At 25.9% G+C, this 16,300-nt stretch overlaps 1 protein-coding gene across 3 annotated transcripts in view; it reads left to right on the top strand.

Moving 5' to 3' along the window:
* The window catches only part of LOC107436788 (voltage-dependent anion-selective channel protein 2), a 17,848-nt gene extending 1,548 nt beyond the window's left edge, over positions 1-16,300 (top strand). For 2 of the 3 annotated variants that reach the window (XM_043049101.2, XM_043049112.2), the window contains exons 2-9: positions 744-831; positions 926-1,060; positions 2,056-2,176; positions 4,429-4,539; positions 7,691-7,807; positions 10,281-10,431; positions 11,473-11,530; positions 15,535-16,300. In XM_043049101.2, coding sequence (XP_042905035.1) covers positions 768-831; positions 926-1,060; positions 2,056-2,176; positions 4,429-4,539; positions 7,691-7,807; positions 10,281-10,431; positions 11,473-11,530; positions 15,535-15,626 — 849 coding nt within the window. In that variant the 5' untranslated portion in view covers positions 744-767 and the 3' untranslated portion in view covers positions 15,627-16,300. The remainder of the gene's footprint in view (positions 1-743; positions 832-925; positions 1,061-2,055; positions 2,177-4,428; positions 4,540-7,690; positions 7,808-10,280; positions 10,432-11,472; positions 11,531-15,534) is intronic. The other variant, XM_071180210.1, reaches the window with a different exon arrangement.

Below are 16,300 nucleotides of genomic sequence, written 5' to 3'. Positions count from 1 at the left end.
GGAACAAGCAAAATTTGAAAATTGGAAGAATGTGCATTTTTAATTTGTGTGCAATTCTGTTTTTAATTTTTTGTTTCGTAAATGTTTTTTTTATAAAAAAAATCATATATAAAAACTCTTATTATTCACTAAATATAAATGCCCTTGAACTACATTCACAACAAAATGTTGAATCTCATTTTGATACATGCTAGTTTTTTTTATTGTTTAAACATATCATAAAATTAACTTTCGTATTATGTCATGTAATAAAAAAATATTAATTTTTAACATTCTTTATATTTTCAATTAATGTGTTTATTTTATAGGAATATTTTTTATAAAAGTATCAGTTTTGCCATTTTTAACTTTAAATGAATTCTAATATTTAATTTCATGTAAATGTACTATTCAATTGACTGATACAAAGAATTTAGTGTTTAAAACACTGTTGTTTATAAATAGCTGTAAAAATTTGCTTTAACATTTCTAAGTATTTTATGGTATATACACCCTTGATCTAAACTGTCAAGAACTTGCCAAACCTAAATGAAACATGAAATTTTGCATATTTGTAAAAATAATTAAACAACTTAATATCAAAATGGTATTCATCTGGGAGTTATTTTTTATAAAAGTTGAAGTATTTCATGTCTTGTTATGTTACAGTTGTCAAGCTTTTTGCAACTGACACTATATTTTCTAATTGACATATATTTCATTTTAATTTGAATCTTTTATCTATTCCATTTTTATAAATTTAGATTATACTCCACAAAAAGAAAATAATGGCCCCTCCAAGTTTTTCTGATCTGGGAAAGCAGGCTAGAGATGTATTTAATAAAAATTATAGTAAGTACTAAGCTTTAAAAATATAATATTAAAAACTGTTTTTTCTCTCTCTATTATTTACTCAGCATTTTTAATGCAATGATTTCTTTTTTAGATTATAGTTTTGTTAAACTTGATTGTAAAACCAAAACCAGTGGAGGGATGGATTTTAGTGTGAGTGGTTCTTCAAATATTGAAACTGGAAAAGTGGTTTCATCACTTGAATCTAAATACAAAGTGCCAGAATATGGTAATATTATTATTTTATAAAAAGGCATAATTGAAAAGATTGAAGTTGCTTTTGCTAAAATGAACTTTTTTTTCTTTCTTTTTTTTGGATCCTTGCAAGAGTGACATAAAATAGTTGATATAAATCAATTGATTTTTTCTTTTTAAAACTAAAAATATTTGTTGAATTGAATTTGTATATACTGATTTTAAAAAAATCATAGATTTAAGTAGAGAATATATTTTTTAAGTCTGATTTCATTATTGACGAGTTTTATACAGAGAAATAATACCTAAATTATCTTTTATGTTTAAAATAAATTTTAAAAAAAAAATTTGACAAGGGAAGATAAAAGTTTGGTAAACATTGAAAATTATATAATTTACTATTAATTGTATTCAAAAGAATGTACTGTTTAAAATTCGTATATATTTCAATTATATCTCTTTCTTTTTTATGTTTATTTAAATTAAACACAAGTACCTTTAAAATTGATAAAATATATGATTTGTGTATATTAATAATGAATATAGACTTGTTCTGCCAAGTATATTTTACAATAATTGGTTTGTTACTAGTAGACTTTTATAAGAGTGGTAAATGTAAAAATATTTAAAAATATAGTCCTTTTTTTAAAAATTAAAAAAAAAAATGAATTTTGTTAACTCTTGGGTGACAAAAGATGTGATGTTAAAGGATAAAATTTTAACAAAATTTCTCTTTCACTCTGAGCATGTGTTTATCCTGTTATATTCACTTTTTTTATTTCAATTTAAAAAATAATATAAATTCATGAAAAATGGGGAAAAAACTTAAATCAATTAAATACATTTATTTGTACTTAGTATTTGTTCTTAGTAGTTTATTTTAGTGCAATAAGACAATATTATGTGCCTCAATAATGAAACTACATTTTGTGTTTTACAGTAATACCTTTAAATTACACTGCATATAATTTAATTAAATTTATGTTTTATTACAACAATAATTTTGATTAACATTCTTATAACTTACAGGCTTAACAATGAGGGAGAAATGGAGTACTGACAATGTGCTTTTAACTGAAATTTCTGTTGAAGACAAACCAATTAAGGGATGCAAGCTCTCAGTTGATGGTAGTTTAGTTCCTCTTACTGGGTAAGTTAAACTCGTTGGGTTCCACACTTGTGCTAAATCCAGGGTATCTGTGCATCTGGAAAGCCATTGAAAATTGGGAAAAGTCATGGATTTTGACCATAAACAAAAATTAATCATGGAAAGTTGTGATTTTTTGTGATAAATACTAAAAATTCCTGGAAACTCGCAGTTCATCATGGATTTTTGGCTATTGGAGCCCTTTATAATGAGGTGGAATTTGAAAATCCCACATCACAATTTGTATCGCATGAAGAACATTTGGGGGCCCCGCAGTTTTATATGTAATTACATTAAAATTATATTTGTGATATTGAAGTGATAAATTAACTCACGTCAAATGTATTAGGCCTGATAAATATTAAAAATTTTAGTAAAACCTAATTTTAAAAATAATTTTATTTTGAAGTTTTTTGTTTAATCTTCAAAATATTTTTTTTATTTTGATAAATATATATGTATATATAGTAATTTGATAGTGCATGGAATGATGTTGATATTTTTGTATATTTAAAATTAGAAAATGCATTTAAAAATATTTAATAATGCCTTTTAAGATCAATTCTATAAATTAACATAATCTACAGAATTGACTTTAAAAGGCATTATTAAATATTTTTACATCCATTTTCTAATTTGTATGTTTGTTACCACATTTTTTTTTTATCGTGTATAATAGTTTAGTCCTTTTTTTTTTATTGCTTTGGTTTAATCTGACTAATTAAAGTGTGCAAAGCATTGCTCAGATAAAACAATTTTTTTTTTGTTTGTTTGATATGGATGTATTAAGAGCTGACACAAAAGTGAAATTCCTGTACAAAATTGAGCTCTAATTTTCTTTTAAAAGGGTTGTTTCCTTTTCAAAAAATGTATTACAATGCCAAGTTTACCCAGATCTATTTCCTTTTATGTTATTGGGCATTTAAATAATCAATTTCTGATACAATTTATTCACACACATTTCATTGTAATTCTAAATTATTTTTCCATCGTTTTTTCGACTGTCAGCACCATGCATATGCATGAGATTTTTACAATCCTGATTTTGCAACATAAAAAATTCGAAAAATAAACGAAAATGCAAATTTTTAAACTGCTCACAGTTTGTGATTTAGTTTAAAATATTTTATTGAAGGGATTATTTTAGGGAAAAAAATATTTACTATTAACATTCATAAATATATTTTTTTTATGTGTTGATGAGTAAAAATTTTATTTATTAGATAAAAAATTTATCTTTTTAAATTTTGCAAGTGCTTCTTTTGTGCACAAAAATGATGATCTTCTATGTACAAAAAATTTTTTAAAAAATTATACAAGGAAAAAAAAAATATCAGAAATTTTTTTTTTACAGCATTCATAATTTCATCTTCCAGCAAGAATGTCTGCAAGTGGCCTTTTATTCAAAAAGGTTGTGCACCTCTAGTCTAAAAATTATGTAGAGACCAAAACAAATATTCTGGACAAACCATTTCTTGCTTCCAGTGTTTAATGCACCTCAAAAAAGGATAATTTTCTGGATGTTTGAAAAGCGAGTTACATGTGTCAATGTGACGGCCTAACTTTCTTTTACTAAGAACCTAAGCAATCTCTATATCTCTTTATTGTTTCTTTATCAGCTTTAACTGGCCTTAGGTGCATCTTCATGACCGGATAGAGATTTTGGAAAACAGTTTTGGCTCTGATGTTCTGTCAATACATATTTTCCAGACACATGGGATACATTTTTTCTGAACAGCATTTTTACCTTTTCAATAAGGAACAGTAAAATATGTTGAAAATTCAGCATTTAACTCTCCATATTTAAAAAAGCACCAACCATAAACTAATGTGTAGATTTGTTCAAGTTCTTTCATGAACAAGCCATGATATCTGCTTTAAAAATATATTATGATCTTGCAGCTTAAACTTAGCTGGGAAAGTTCTGTGTTGGAAAAAAACTAAATTAATTTCTAAGCAACCCTATAGTATAGGAATATAATCTATTCATTTTAAATTATCATGGGAAGCATTATTATATTCAAAAGTAGTCCACCTTCAGCCATTTTTTAGTACAAAAAAATAAAGATAACAAAACATAAAAAGTTGTAGTTTGAACTAACCTTAACAGTTTTAATTAAAATTTTGCTTAAAATGCAAGAGAGCTTTCAAGTATTTGTGTTTTTTATTTATTTATTTTACATTAGTTTGAAAATATTCTGATTTGTAGACCTTGAAAAAAGTATATCCTCTAAATGAATGTTTTATTTTTTCAGGAAGAAGTCTGCAACTGTTAAAAGTGCTGCAAAACTTGAAAACCTTAACCTTAATGTAGATTTGGATGTTGATATGAAAACTCCTGTGTGGCATGTTGCAGCTGTGATGGGGTTTGTTTTAATTTGATCTTTTCTTTACTATTTTTATTATTTTTCTGTATTTATTTTTGATTTACTTAATGTTAGCATAGATTTGTTTATATCAAGAGATATTAAAAAATTGAATAGTGCCCTAGGTGAAGAAGAAACTATTTCATGTATTGTGACACCTAAAAACTTATAATTAATCTATATTTTCTCTGTGTGTCCAGCGATAGGGAAAAGCGGGAATTATCGGACATTGAGTTATCACTTTTTTAACACATGCTACTTTTTTCCCCTGGCGAACTTCACATCATTTTTCAGTTGTTATTTATAATTTTTTTAGCTCTCTCCAACTTACGATTCAACTCAAATTATCACTTTTTAACGCATTTCAATTCCGATATTTTTAATACAAAGTTAGCAAACTTAGTTATCTATTTCTTCCACACTCAATTTGTGACAATTCTATCTCAAATCCGTGTTAAATTATAATTTTTCAACCATTTTAACATCGTATTTAAAATCTCAATATTTTTTTTACGTAATTAGGACGTTAGTTTTCAAAATAATAATTTGAATACCATTTTATGGAATATGCTAATTTAACCACAGAATTATTAAGTTAAACTATCTCTTCAAAAGTAAGATTTTTTTTAATGATAAAAATGAAAACTTAAAATATTATTTATTTATTTTTTTTAAAGCGATGCAGATTTTTGTGATTGATGCTCATTTTAAGGGAGATATAATGCTCTTTTGTATTTCTAGTACCTTGCCCTTTTTAAGGTCTAGAATGGAACCTGCCTTATTTTCAAATATATAGTGTTTATTTTATAATATTAATCTGCCCATTAATATTTTATTTTAATCTGATTGAATTACATATTTTAAATGATAAAGTATTTTTTTATTTTTTAATAAAATTCGATATTAAATATCTACGAAATAGATGGAAAATCTTGGATTTATAGGTAAAAGTCAGGGAATTTGAAAATGCCTTCTCACTGGACACCCTAATATTAATTATTTTGACTTTTCGTAATCGGTGATTATGGTATAACTAAGTTTACTTTATATTATTGCTTACCTGTGACACCTAAGCATATTGTAAAATGTTAACTTGAAATTAATATTAAGGGAACTTGAAATTAATTTCTTAATTGAAATTAATTTTCCTTTTGATATTTGCAATACTCTATTAATTTGCATAAAAGAAAATTACTGTAACAAGAATAACATATGAGTTATTACAATGTTAAATCGATCAGTAATGCAATATTAAATCAAATAACCATTTGCTGATAAATCTGTTGCCTGAAACTGATGAAATTGAACCAGAATTTAGAGGAAAAAAATCGTAAGTAAGCAATTGTTTTCCCACTTTTTTTAAATATTGACTTATCACTAGTTTTCAGTCATATTTTCAAGATCTTTTTATGTTCCTTTTTTTTTTCTCTATCTATATTAAAATTGTTACCATAAGAGATAATATGAATAATTAATATTCCATTAATTTTAATTCGTTAGTGATGAACTTTTACATTTGAGTGAATGAATTTTTAACTGTATTAACAATTTATACCTTGGCATTTATTTAAGTCTCAAATATGTAAACAAAAAACCTTTGTTTCTATTAGAAAATAATCTCTTCCTGTCTTTTTATGTAATTTATTGTTCTTTTTTAATAGTTATTTATATTTATTTAAACTTCTATTACCATGGCTGCCAACTTTTGTGATATTTGCTAAAGAATAGTCAGCGTCGCTGTTGGAAAGCATGTTAGCAATTTGTTTTTAAATTTTGTCAAGACTTTTTCATAAATAAGGCATAAATTTCAGAGTTTTTATGCATGCTTTTTAAATTATTTATGTTGTGGTGGATTAATATAATATAATTATAAATTAAGTTTTTCAAACTCAGAGTAATATATTAGAGCATAAATTTCGGCTACCACTTGAAAATATTGCTCATAAAATTCATAAAAATTGGCAAGCATGTATTACTGTAAGAATATGCAATTAATTATCTTAATGACACATCCAAGCCATATTATTTTATCAATCATTAAGTGTAACAATATGAAGAAGTTAGATGCACAAAATCAATAAACTTTCTTAATACATTCAATATTGCATGCATTTTATTTCATTATAATATCAGAATTCTTTGTGAGGAATTTTTGGATAAATAATAATTTGCCAAAGGTTTTGTTGTTTAAACATAAACTATCATCATTTAAGTCATTTCTATGACTGAAATGCTGTAATTTTTATTTCTTTTGCTAAATTGAATCTAAGTTTGTAATTTTGTTTGTCTTGTTACTTGTTTGTCCTCTTACTCCTCATTTAAACTTGTATGTGTCATGCAACAAATTCTAAGCAAAGCAAAAAAAAAATTGGGAATTAAAGGCGTGTCTATTTTTTATAAGTGGTGGTAGGTTTATTGCATTAGATTATACTGCTAATGAAAAGAAAAATAATAAAAGAAAATCTCCCAAACATCTTTTTAGAACATCTATTTTCTCAAAAAAGGATCAGCCATTATCTATTTTAATTGCCAATATTCATTGAATAGGTAATAGTTCAATATTTTAATTCACACTTTGCTGACTCCTTAAAGGGGTCTATCTCTTAAAATATAGCTGTTACAAAAGGCATAGTCACTATCTTAGATTTTGACATGATTTGCTAATTTGGCATCCCCAGTAGCAAAATTTGTAGTTAATTTGCATAGCTGTATTGTTGAATTCAAATTAGTCAGATAGTATTATTATAAGAATTCAGCTCAGTCTAACAGACAAATAGTAAAATTTACAAGGATTTTTAAACATGCATTAAAACTTTGACACTTAAGCTTAATTTGATTAAACAAGGAAGATACTAAAAAAAGTTTTCTTTACTTTTTGTTCTTTGTTGTATTCTCTTAACCCAGCTTTATAATTTTGATTTGAAACAAATTTAGAAATGTTTTAAAAAGGAGTCTATAAGTTTTCTCTTTTTTTAAAAAATGATGGGAAATGAAGAAAAATCTGCAGATTCTGATAATCTGCTGTGCTGGAGGGTTTCTGGTACAGAGTTAAATTGTATCCATTTAATATGAATGTTTTAAATATTAATCTATACAGTTTGATGTTTTTTATTAATATAATGTTAATGTTGTATTACTTTTTATATTTTAGCCTTCGTGGTTGGCTTGTTGGAGGTCAAGCTTCAGTTAATGCCTGCAAAGGAAATATATTGAGAAATACCTTTGCTGTTGGATATGCCACAGATGACTTTGTTCTACATACTAACGTGTGAGTTGAACATTGAAGCTATAATATCTTTTTTTTTTCTTTTCTTATTTATTTAAATAGCACCCCTAATGGTGGAAAAACATTCTGATTTGTTTCACATAAATTGTTTTGTGTTACAGTTGACTAGTTATATAACTTTTATTGGTCCCTACAATTTGTTTTATTTGAATATTTAAAAGTATGCGGAAATTAATTTAATGTATGCAGAATTTAATTCATTCAAGGTTGCCATTCCACAGGAGGAATAGGGAAAACCTAGAAAATACAGGGAATTAACAAATCATCTAAAATAATAGGGAGTTTTGAATTTTCCTTATAAACTGGGAAAATACAGGGAATTTTTATTTTCTTCTTTTACAAAATATTGACCTCTCAAAGTGCAAATTATGGATTATTTAAAGATAGTTCAACTATGCTATTTATTTTATGTATGTTGAACTGTTTTTTATTTCTTTAAATTTTTTCAGTTATTAAAACTAGCATTAATTATCCTAATATAGCTCACACATTTGTGCAGTGATTTTGTTTCCTCTTAATAAATTTTATATAATATATACAGGGAACTTTTTTTCCAGATTTGAGAGGCAACCCTGTCATTTGAATGAGTTATAATAAATCATCATCAATAGCTCGACAGCCCAGGGTGGGCCTTCTCAAGAAGTTTTTTACAGACCAACTTTTTTTTTGCTAGTGTTTTCCAATTTTTAGTTTTTAAGATTAAAAGGTCTTTCTCTAGGCCATCAATCCATCTCAAATTTGGCCTGCCTCTTTTTCGTGTGCCAACTGTAGTTATAATAAATAGTGTATATAACTAGTAAAAAATAATAGTCTCCCCCCTGATCTAACGTTTTGATAGATGACAGATCTTCTTATAACCTACAAAACATGCTAGATTAATTTTTAAATAATGCTTGGAAAGTTTGCCATCTTCCATTTTCATCTTGTGCAAAGAAGGTTTTTGTTTTCACATCAGTCTTAGTAGTTAATAGATAGTAGATAATTTTTAAATAATGCTTGGAAAGTTTGCCATCTTCCATTTTCATCTTGTGCAAAGAAGGTTTTTGTTTTCACATCAGTCTTAGTAGTATAATTGATTTGATTTGAATCTTCACTTTTAAAATCTTTCTCATTACATATGCAAAATTTCACGATATGTTTATTCAGAAAATATTTTATATATATATATATCTTAAAGGTATAACCAATGTAGTTTAGTCTAAATCAGAATTTACAGGTTTATTAAATCTAAAAACATCAAAAAGATTTATTTTTAACCCAACTCTGAAACCCATTTAACTCGTTAAGTTGAACACTTAATCTCAAATACCAAAAATATTTTTATATTTGCTAATGCAAAAGAAATCTAACCACCTGTCTATGTGTTGACCATTTAAATAAATTAAATTTGGCAGGATGAAATTTAATAATCTAATGTTCTTTTGTTGCCAAAGATAATTTGACTGTTCATATCATTTTTTTGTCTTTATTTTAGACATTTGAAATATATTAAATTATCCTTGTAGTTTTTAAAACTCTCAAAAGTAGATACTGTCCCTTCTACATTTTAAAAAGATTTTCTCTCTCTTTTTTTTAAACTCCCTTTCACTCCCAAAAGGTTAATATTTTTTATAGCTTCTAGATTTTAAAAAAAATTTTCAATGATAGACATTTTGTATAAAGATAAATTTACTAAGCATATTTTAATCATCTGTTATTTACAATTATTTTACTTACAAGCTTTCATTAAACATTCAAATTCTCAGTAAAAACCCACAGGTCAGGGAGAATGGGAGGATATTTTAGGATTCTATTAAATTTTATTTAATAAAATCCAGGGAATATTGAATTTTTTTTTAACGAAAACTTAAAAAATTCCTATATGATACCTGGAAAAATAACCAATCTAAGAGTTGTCAGCAGCCGTAATCAGTTAATGAGATTTGAATTGAATAATTCTAACATCTGTTACAATTATTTGTCCCTTTTTAGTGAAACTGCCATGCTCATTTAATTATATATATTTATTTCGCTAACGTAATATAGTATTTGGCATTTAAGTATTAAGAATAAAAATTTTTGATGAAAAATTGCTGAGTACCGAATAAATATGGTCTGGATTTCCATTGAAATTTGCTTAATATACCTAAAAAAATCAGGGATTTTTTTTTCTTTCTTTCTTTTTTCTGAAGTTGAGTGGGAACCCTGTAAAGAGTGTTAAGAAATTACATTTAGAGAAGATCTTTCATATGTATTGATACGCAATATTTTAACAGAACTTTACAGGTATTATGAATGCTTATTATTAAAATATGCTCTGGAAAATTATTTATTTCATTTGAATTTTTTTTGGGATGGGGGATATTGTTTCTTTTTTTTATAATTTACTAATGTAAAACTTTCTAATTTTTTTATATTGAAATGCAGTGTCATATACTATATTTATTAAAAAAAATTTTTTTTTAATAACTCATAGAAATGATGGGCAAGAGTTTGGTGGATCAGTTTACCAAAAAGTAAATGAAAATCTAGAAACTGGAGTTCAGCTAGCTTGGTCATCTGGCAATAATGCCACTTCCTTTGGCCTAGGATGTGTTTACAGCATTGATAAAGACACTTCTTTAAGGGTATGCTTATTAATTTAGATACTTTTTCTGTGCTTTATTGTTTTTACATTTATAAGAGATTAGTTTTCTTGAATTCAAATTTTCTTATAAACAAGAGTTAGTGCTACAGAAAAGGGTTTTTTAAAGAGAGAAAAGAAGAATTTAAAAATTCTCTAAGTACTTAATACAATTTTTTAGGTTTCATTTCATCCTTATAGAGAAAACTACGATTGTATATCCCATGTCTTTTGCTACTTAGTTTTTAAATTTATAGTTCAATAAATATATACATGTTAATGACTATTATTGTTTTTAAACAAAAATATTTATTCCTTTTAAATTTAATCTTTGATTTTTTTTCTTTCTCTAATGTAAATTAAGATCTATTTAGCTAATTACTTAACTTTTCAACATTTAGTTTTGTAGTTCTTTACTTAAGTTATAAATAAGCTTTACTGGTATATTATTCCATAATTAACTTTTGATTATCTATTTTTATTCATGATTCAGGTTAGGTGTGCTTTGACTATAGTTCGAAATTAACAATCATTAGTTCTATTTTACAGCTTGGCATCATTTTTCATGCTTAACTCTTTCGTAAAATTTTCTGTTTCACTATCGATCTTGCATCCATTTCTTTTCTCTAATTTTGTATAGTAAATATTTTTTATTATTTGTGATTATTCATAAAGTATTACAGTATTATGTTACATTTTTATTTGTTGACTAAATTCTTGTAATATGGGAAAAATTATTATCAAAATTTCAATCCATTATATTTATGGTTTTGATTCATTATATAATATATTTTATTTACTATAATATTATTCTTAATTTTAAAGTTTTAAAATTTTGATTCACAAAGTATTTAGCTGGTAATAAAGCACAGTTTTATTTATTAATTTTCAAATTGTTGAATACAAGCTGAAATGATGTTGGAATATAAAAATGTTTTTCATATGGTTTTCAACCTAACTTTTCTCATCAGGGATGTATTTGTACAAACTTGACCATATAGTATGATTAAAGTTTGTGTAAGCTAACATCATTTTTTTCCCCTAGGCAAAGGTGAATAACTCCAGCCAGATTGGATTAGGCCTATCTCATCGATTAAGACAAGGTATTGACTATTTTTTTACATATTTTATTTCCAACTTCATTGATATAAACCATGATTTTAAATAAGATATTTATCAAATCAAATCAGATTTTTAATCAGATCAAATCAGATTGATTAAATCAGAATTTTTTTTTTTTTTTTAAACATTTATCAACCAAAGCATCTAACAAAATGTATTAATCAATACTTATTATTCAAAAACAATATAATAGCTAAAACAATTATTTCTAACAAAAATGGTTGAAATTGTTATTTTAATTATAACACAGATTACTAAAAATCATTGTTGTTTTTTCAATGTTCTAACGAATTTTAAAAACAGATAAACAATTTATTAATTCTATATCATATGAAGAGTGATTTACTTTGATTCGGAAAACTTAACTAAAATATAAAATTATTTTAAGTCACACCGAATCGAATGTATCTCTTCATTATTGATATACACTAACTTTAAATAAACATAAAACGTAATAGGTATAGTTGAAAGATATTAATTGCTAACACATTATTTTACTTGAAAGCTGATGAAAAATTATAATTTAAAAATTTCATGCCAATCTTAACTTATTTAGTAACATTTTTAACTACTTTTTTTTTATTAAGCCTACATTATCAATGAAAACAGACCTTTAAAAAAATTGCACCCTAAAGAATGTATTGCATTGTATAAAAAATATTTTAGATTTAAATTATTGAAAAAAACTCTGTTTTGAGTTAATATGGTTTTCTTTAAAAAAAAAAAAGTCACAGTTTATTTTAATCATAATTTAAATCGTGCCAACCCTGATTTTTAAAAAAAAATCATCTTTTTTTTCTATCTTGATTTAATCCTATTCCTTGATTTATCCAGTGTTCCCCAACCTTTTTATCACCGCGGACCTGTCAAAGTTTGATAATTTTACCGCGACCCACTGGGGGGGGGGGGGGGGCGTTGATTGCTTTTATTTTAGATTATTTTGATTTATTAAATTTTATTTAATTGTATTTAAACATGGCTTCAAAATAAAATAATTACAGAAAAAATAAATATAAAGTGATTTAACATTTTAACTTACTAGAACGTAAAATCAATGAGAACCCTAAGCTTGTTTCGTTGCAATGAGACGTTTCCATTCTGCGGGTAATCGGAGACAATGATACATTACAAACATTAAAAAATTTATGTCACTACCTTCGGGGGCCCCTTTCTTTAAATAAATAAAATTTTAAATGGAACACAGATATTTTTAATTTGGGGGTATAAACCTAGGAATTTAAATTCAGTTTCAATGAAATGGGCGGCCCAGTACAATTTGATCCACGGACCGGTCACGGACCGGGGGTTGGGGAACACTGCTGTACAATACGAAATTCCCTACAAACCTTAGAAAGTACTTTTAAAACTTTATAAACAAAACATTTTAAAAATACTTCTTAAGGTTTTATGAAATGGTAAGTCAAAATAAGCATGGTAATACATATGCAATAAAATTGAAAAACATTATTTACCAATGATCTGATATTTTTAATTCCATATCAGCAATTAAACTGTGTTTGAAAATAGGGCATTTTTATTGGTTTATAGATTAGTAAGGAATGTACAAATTAGCTTCTAAAATCAAATCCGACTTCAGGTATATAGTTTGTAGAACTGGTACAAATAAAAGATAATGAGAAGGTATGTTTCTTCATTAAAGCAAAAGAACTAAAAAAATTACGAATATGGTATGGGGGGGTAGAAAATGCAAGCATAACTATTTTAGAATCCAATAACAGGGTATGTAGCATTTTTAAAAAAGTATTTCAATGTGCTTATTTTTTATTTACGTTTTTTAAAAGCCCTTGACGGTGCTTTTTTCATTTGGAGTTAGTAAAAAGTGTTTAATTTTCTATCTTTCAAAATGACATTTTTTCTTTGCTCTGTTGATTGTTGTCATAAATTTCAAATAAAGCATTATAAGATTAAGTTTTTGAAAATGTTTTTGCATTTTGTTAATTTTATGTAAATAAATAATGAACTTAAAGCAATAGGAAAAGATAATTTCTTTTACTGCACATTTTCTGATAATGATTTTTTTTCCCTTGTTTTGTTGTTAAAAGTGAGTAAAAATATTTTTTGAGTACTAAAATAGTGCTTAAAAGAAGCCTATTTTTTGTTGAAAAGTCGGGCTATACACCTTAAAAAAAGCTTTTCATTATAGTGATATCTTAGCTTGTGAAAATCTAACTGAAAAACTGTTGTTCAATGAGGCGAATTCCTAAAAATATTTTTCTTTTTGTCTAAATAAAATAAAATCTTTATAAAAACCAAATGCATTGCAATTAGATTCTAAGAAAAGAAAAAGACATCTCGAATATATGGATTAGACAATCAAATTTTTGAAACATGAATAACTTTAAAACAGGAATGATTATATTGAAATATTAAAAATATTCCTCATTTACTTAGTTTCTGAAAATTTCAATCTTTTAATGATTTATATTGATTTTTATAATTCTATTTGTAAAGACATCTTAATTTGTTAGTTACTTTCGTTTTAATTAAATATTAAAATTAGTAAATCTCCCCCTTTTTTTTTTCTTTAATGGAAATCAATAAAACCCACAACAGAAAGTTTCATTTTATGTAAATATTAATTCTGCCTTTCTGTATGTTTTGTTAAGCTTTCCTAAGCTTTACATTTTAAAAACAGAGCAGAAAACCTTGCAACATATTTTCATTTGAATTAGAAGTATAGTTCTTTAATATTTTATCGGTTAAATTAAAATATAAAGTTTTTGAAAAAGAAATCATTAGTGTGAAAAGTTGTAGTACTTCAATAAGTCAATATTTTTTAATATATGGTGTAGCAACTGTTTTAAATTTGAAGACTTTAATCTGCTGTTTATTTAGCTTCAAAAATCTAATTTTCCCATGTTATTTGACATAGGAAATTCGGTGCAACTTTGCTCAGAAGCTAAACGGTTTAAGGGTTAATTTTTTCCCTGCTGTGCTCATTTTTTAATACATGAATTTGTAATATTACTGTGATGTTTGCATATGCGCGTGTCCATATTTCAACTCTTGACATTTCAAAAATAGAATGGAATTGGGCTGATTTTGAGTTTTAAAAAAAAATATGTAGATTTTTGTTTTAATTTTGAAAAAGAAAATTTACATACAGTTGAACTCAATTCATACTTGCTGCATTTTTCGTTTTCCCATGCGTATTTTATATCTGTCACTGAACAGCCGACCCAATTTTGGGTTTACAACTAGTAATGTTCAACTTCGTAGCCTTTTAATTTTGAACCAATCCAGAACACAAGGGAACTCCTGGATCAGTACCCAGAGGTATTGATTTGTTATGTGAACCTGGAGGACTTTGCGACTTGTCAGATTCAACATACATCAGTCACCATTTACTACTTCGGCTGGCCTGGTATCGAACTCTCTGACATGGGCCAGTGCCCTACCTACCTGGCTATCCTGGCCTACTTCTCATGTGTATTGTCCTATAGCTCTTGATGCTAATAATGAAGAAGAAAATGAGAATTTCTTAAGGAAAAAAGGCTTTCAGAATTCATATGAACTTACAAGAAATGAACTGCAATCTGTTACAAATGTTGAAAACTTACTTCCGCTAAGAAGAAAAGATTGTGTTCAAATTAAAATTTGCAAAGATATTAAATAAGTAAATATATTTTATTCATCCTTTTGAATGGTCAGAATTTTTGCTTTATGTCATTGGTCGATGTTTTATGTTGACCCGCATTCGTCGTTTTCCCATATCTGTCGTTTGTAATGAATTGTCCTTTAAAAAACAGGAGATTCTACTGTATCAAATAATTTTCATATTGTTCTTAAAAAAATTTGATTTTACGATGAAAAGCTCTCTTTTAGAAGAAAGAATTTTATATTTTTAATTTTAAATGTAGCATTGCAACTCAGTTATAATATACCATAATGTTCTCTAAAGAGATGTTAAAACTAATCTATTATTTTTTAAAATATAGATTTTTTTTTTCTTTTTAAATTTTAGGTATTCAGCTAACATTATCAGCAATGGTAGATGGCAGAAGCTTTAATCAAGGAGGACATAAACTTGGTCTTGGTTTAGATTTTGAAGCTTAAAACTCAGTATTTTCAGCCAAATATTTCAGTCATTGCTATTTATTTTCTGTTCGGGTTAGAATACGTAAAAAAAAATATAATTATCATTGCATTTGAGACACTGTCAGTGTTTGGCATTTATTGTGGAATAGTGAAGTATTAGATTTATCTTTTATTATATCTATGTTTTTAGATATTTTTTTTTAATGCTAGAGTATTATCTAAACTTTCTGAAAATTGTTATTTAACAATGTGATTAGTTTCTATTTTAAAATTTTACTGGTAGCAAAAAAATATTTATTAAGAAAGAGTATTTACTTTAAAACTAGTCTTTTATCATTTCTTTATATTTTTCAATGTGCTGCTGTAAAATATCCACTTATATGCCTCATATAAAGCTGTACAATAAATATCTGTAATTAAATGTTCTTCATAAACAACCTTTGATTATTTAATCCTAATTTCATATTTAGTATCAAAATTCTTTTCATATACGTTACAAAATGTATGGTTAAAATCATGTGTCTATGTGTTATTTAACTACCTTATAAGATCTGATTATAATTGTATTGCACATACTTAAATTAATGATTATTTTTACAATTTCAGCTAAGGCTGTCTCTAAATTTGTTCTCGTCCATGTTTTTTCAGTGCACTGCAATATAATAGTTGTAATAAATATTTGATTCAAAATA

This window comes from Parasteatoda tepidariorum, chromosome 4 (genome assembly GCF_043381705.1).
Source record: "Parasteatoda tepidariorum isolate YZ-2023 chromosome 4, CAS_Ptep_4.0, whole genome shotgun sequence".
Classification (NCBI taxonomy): domain Eukaryota; kingdom Metazoa; phylum Arthropoda; class Arachnida; order Araneae; family Theridiidae; genus Parasteatoda; species Parasteatoda tepidariorum.
Note: the sequence above shows the minus strand (reverse complement) of the source record. Positions and strands in the feature narration are given on the sequence as shown.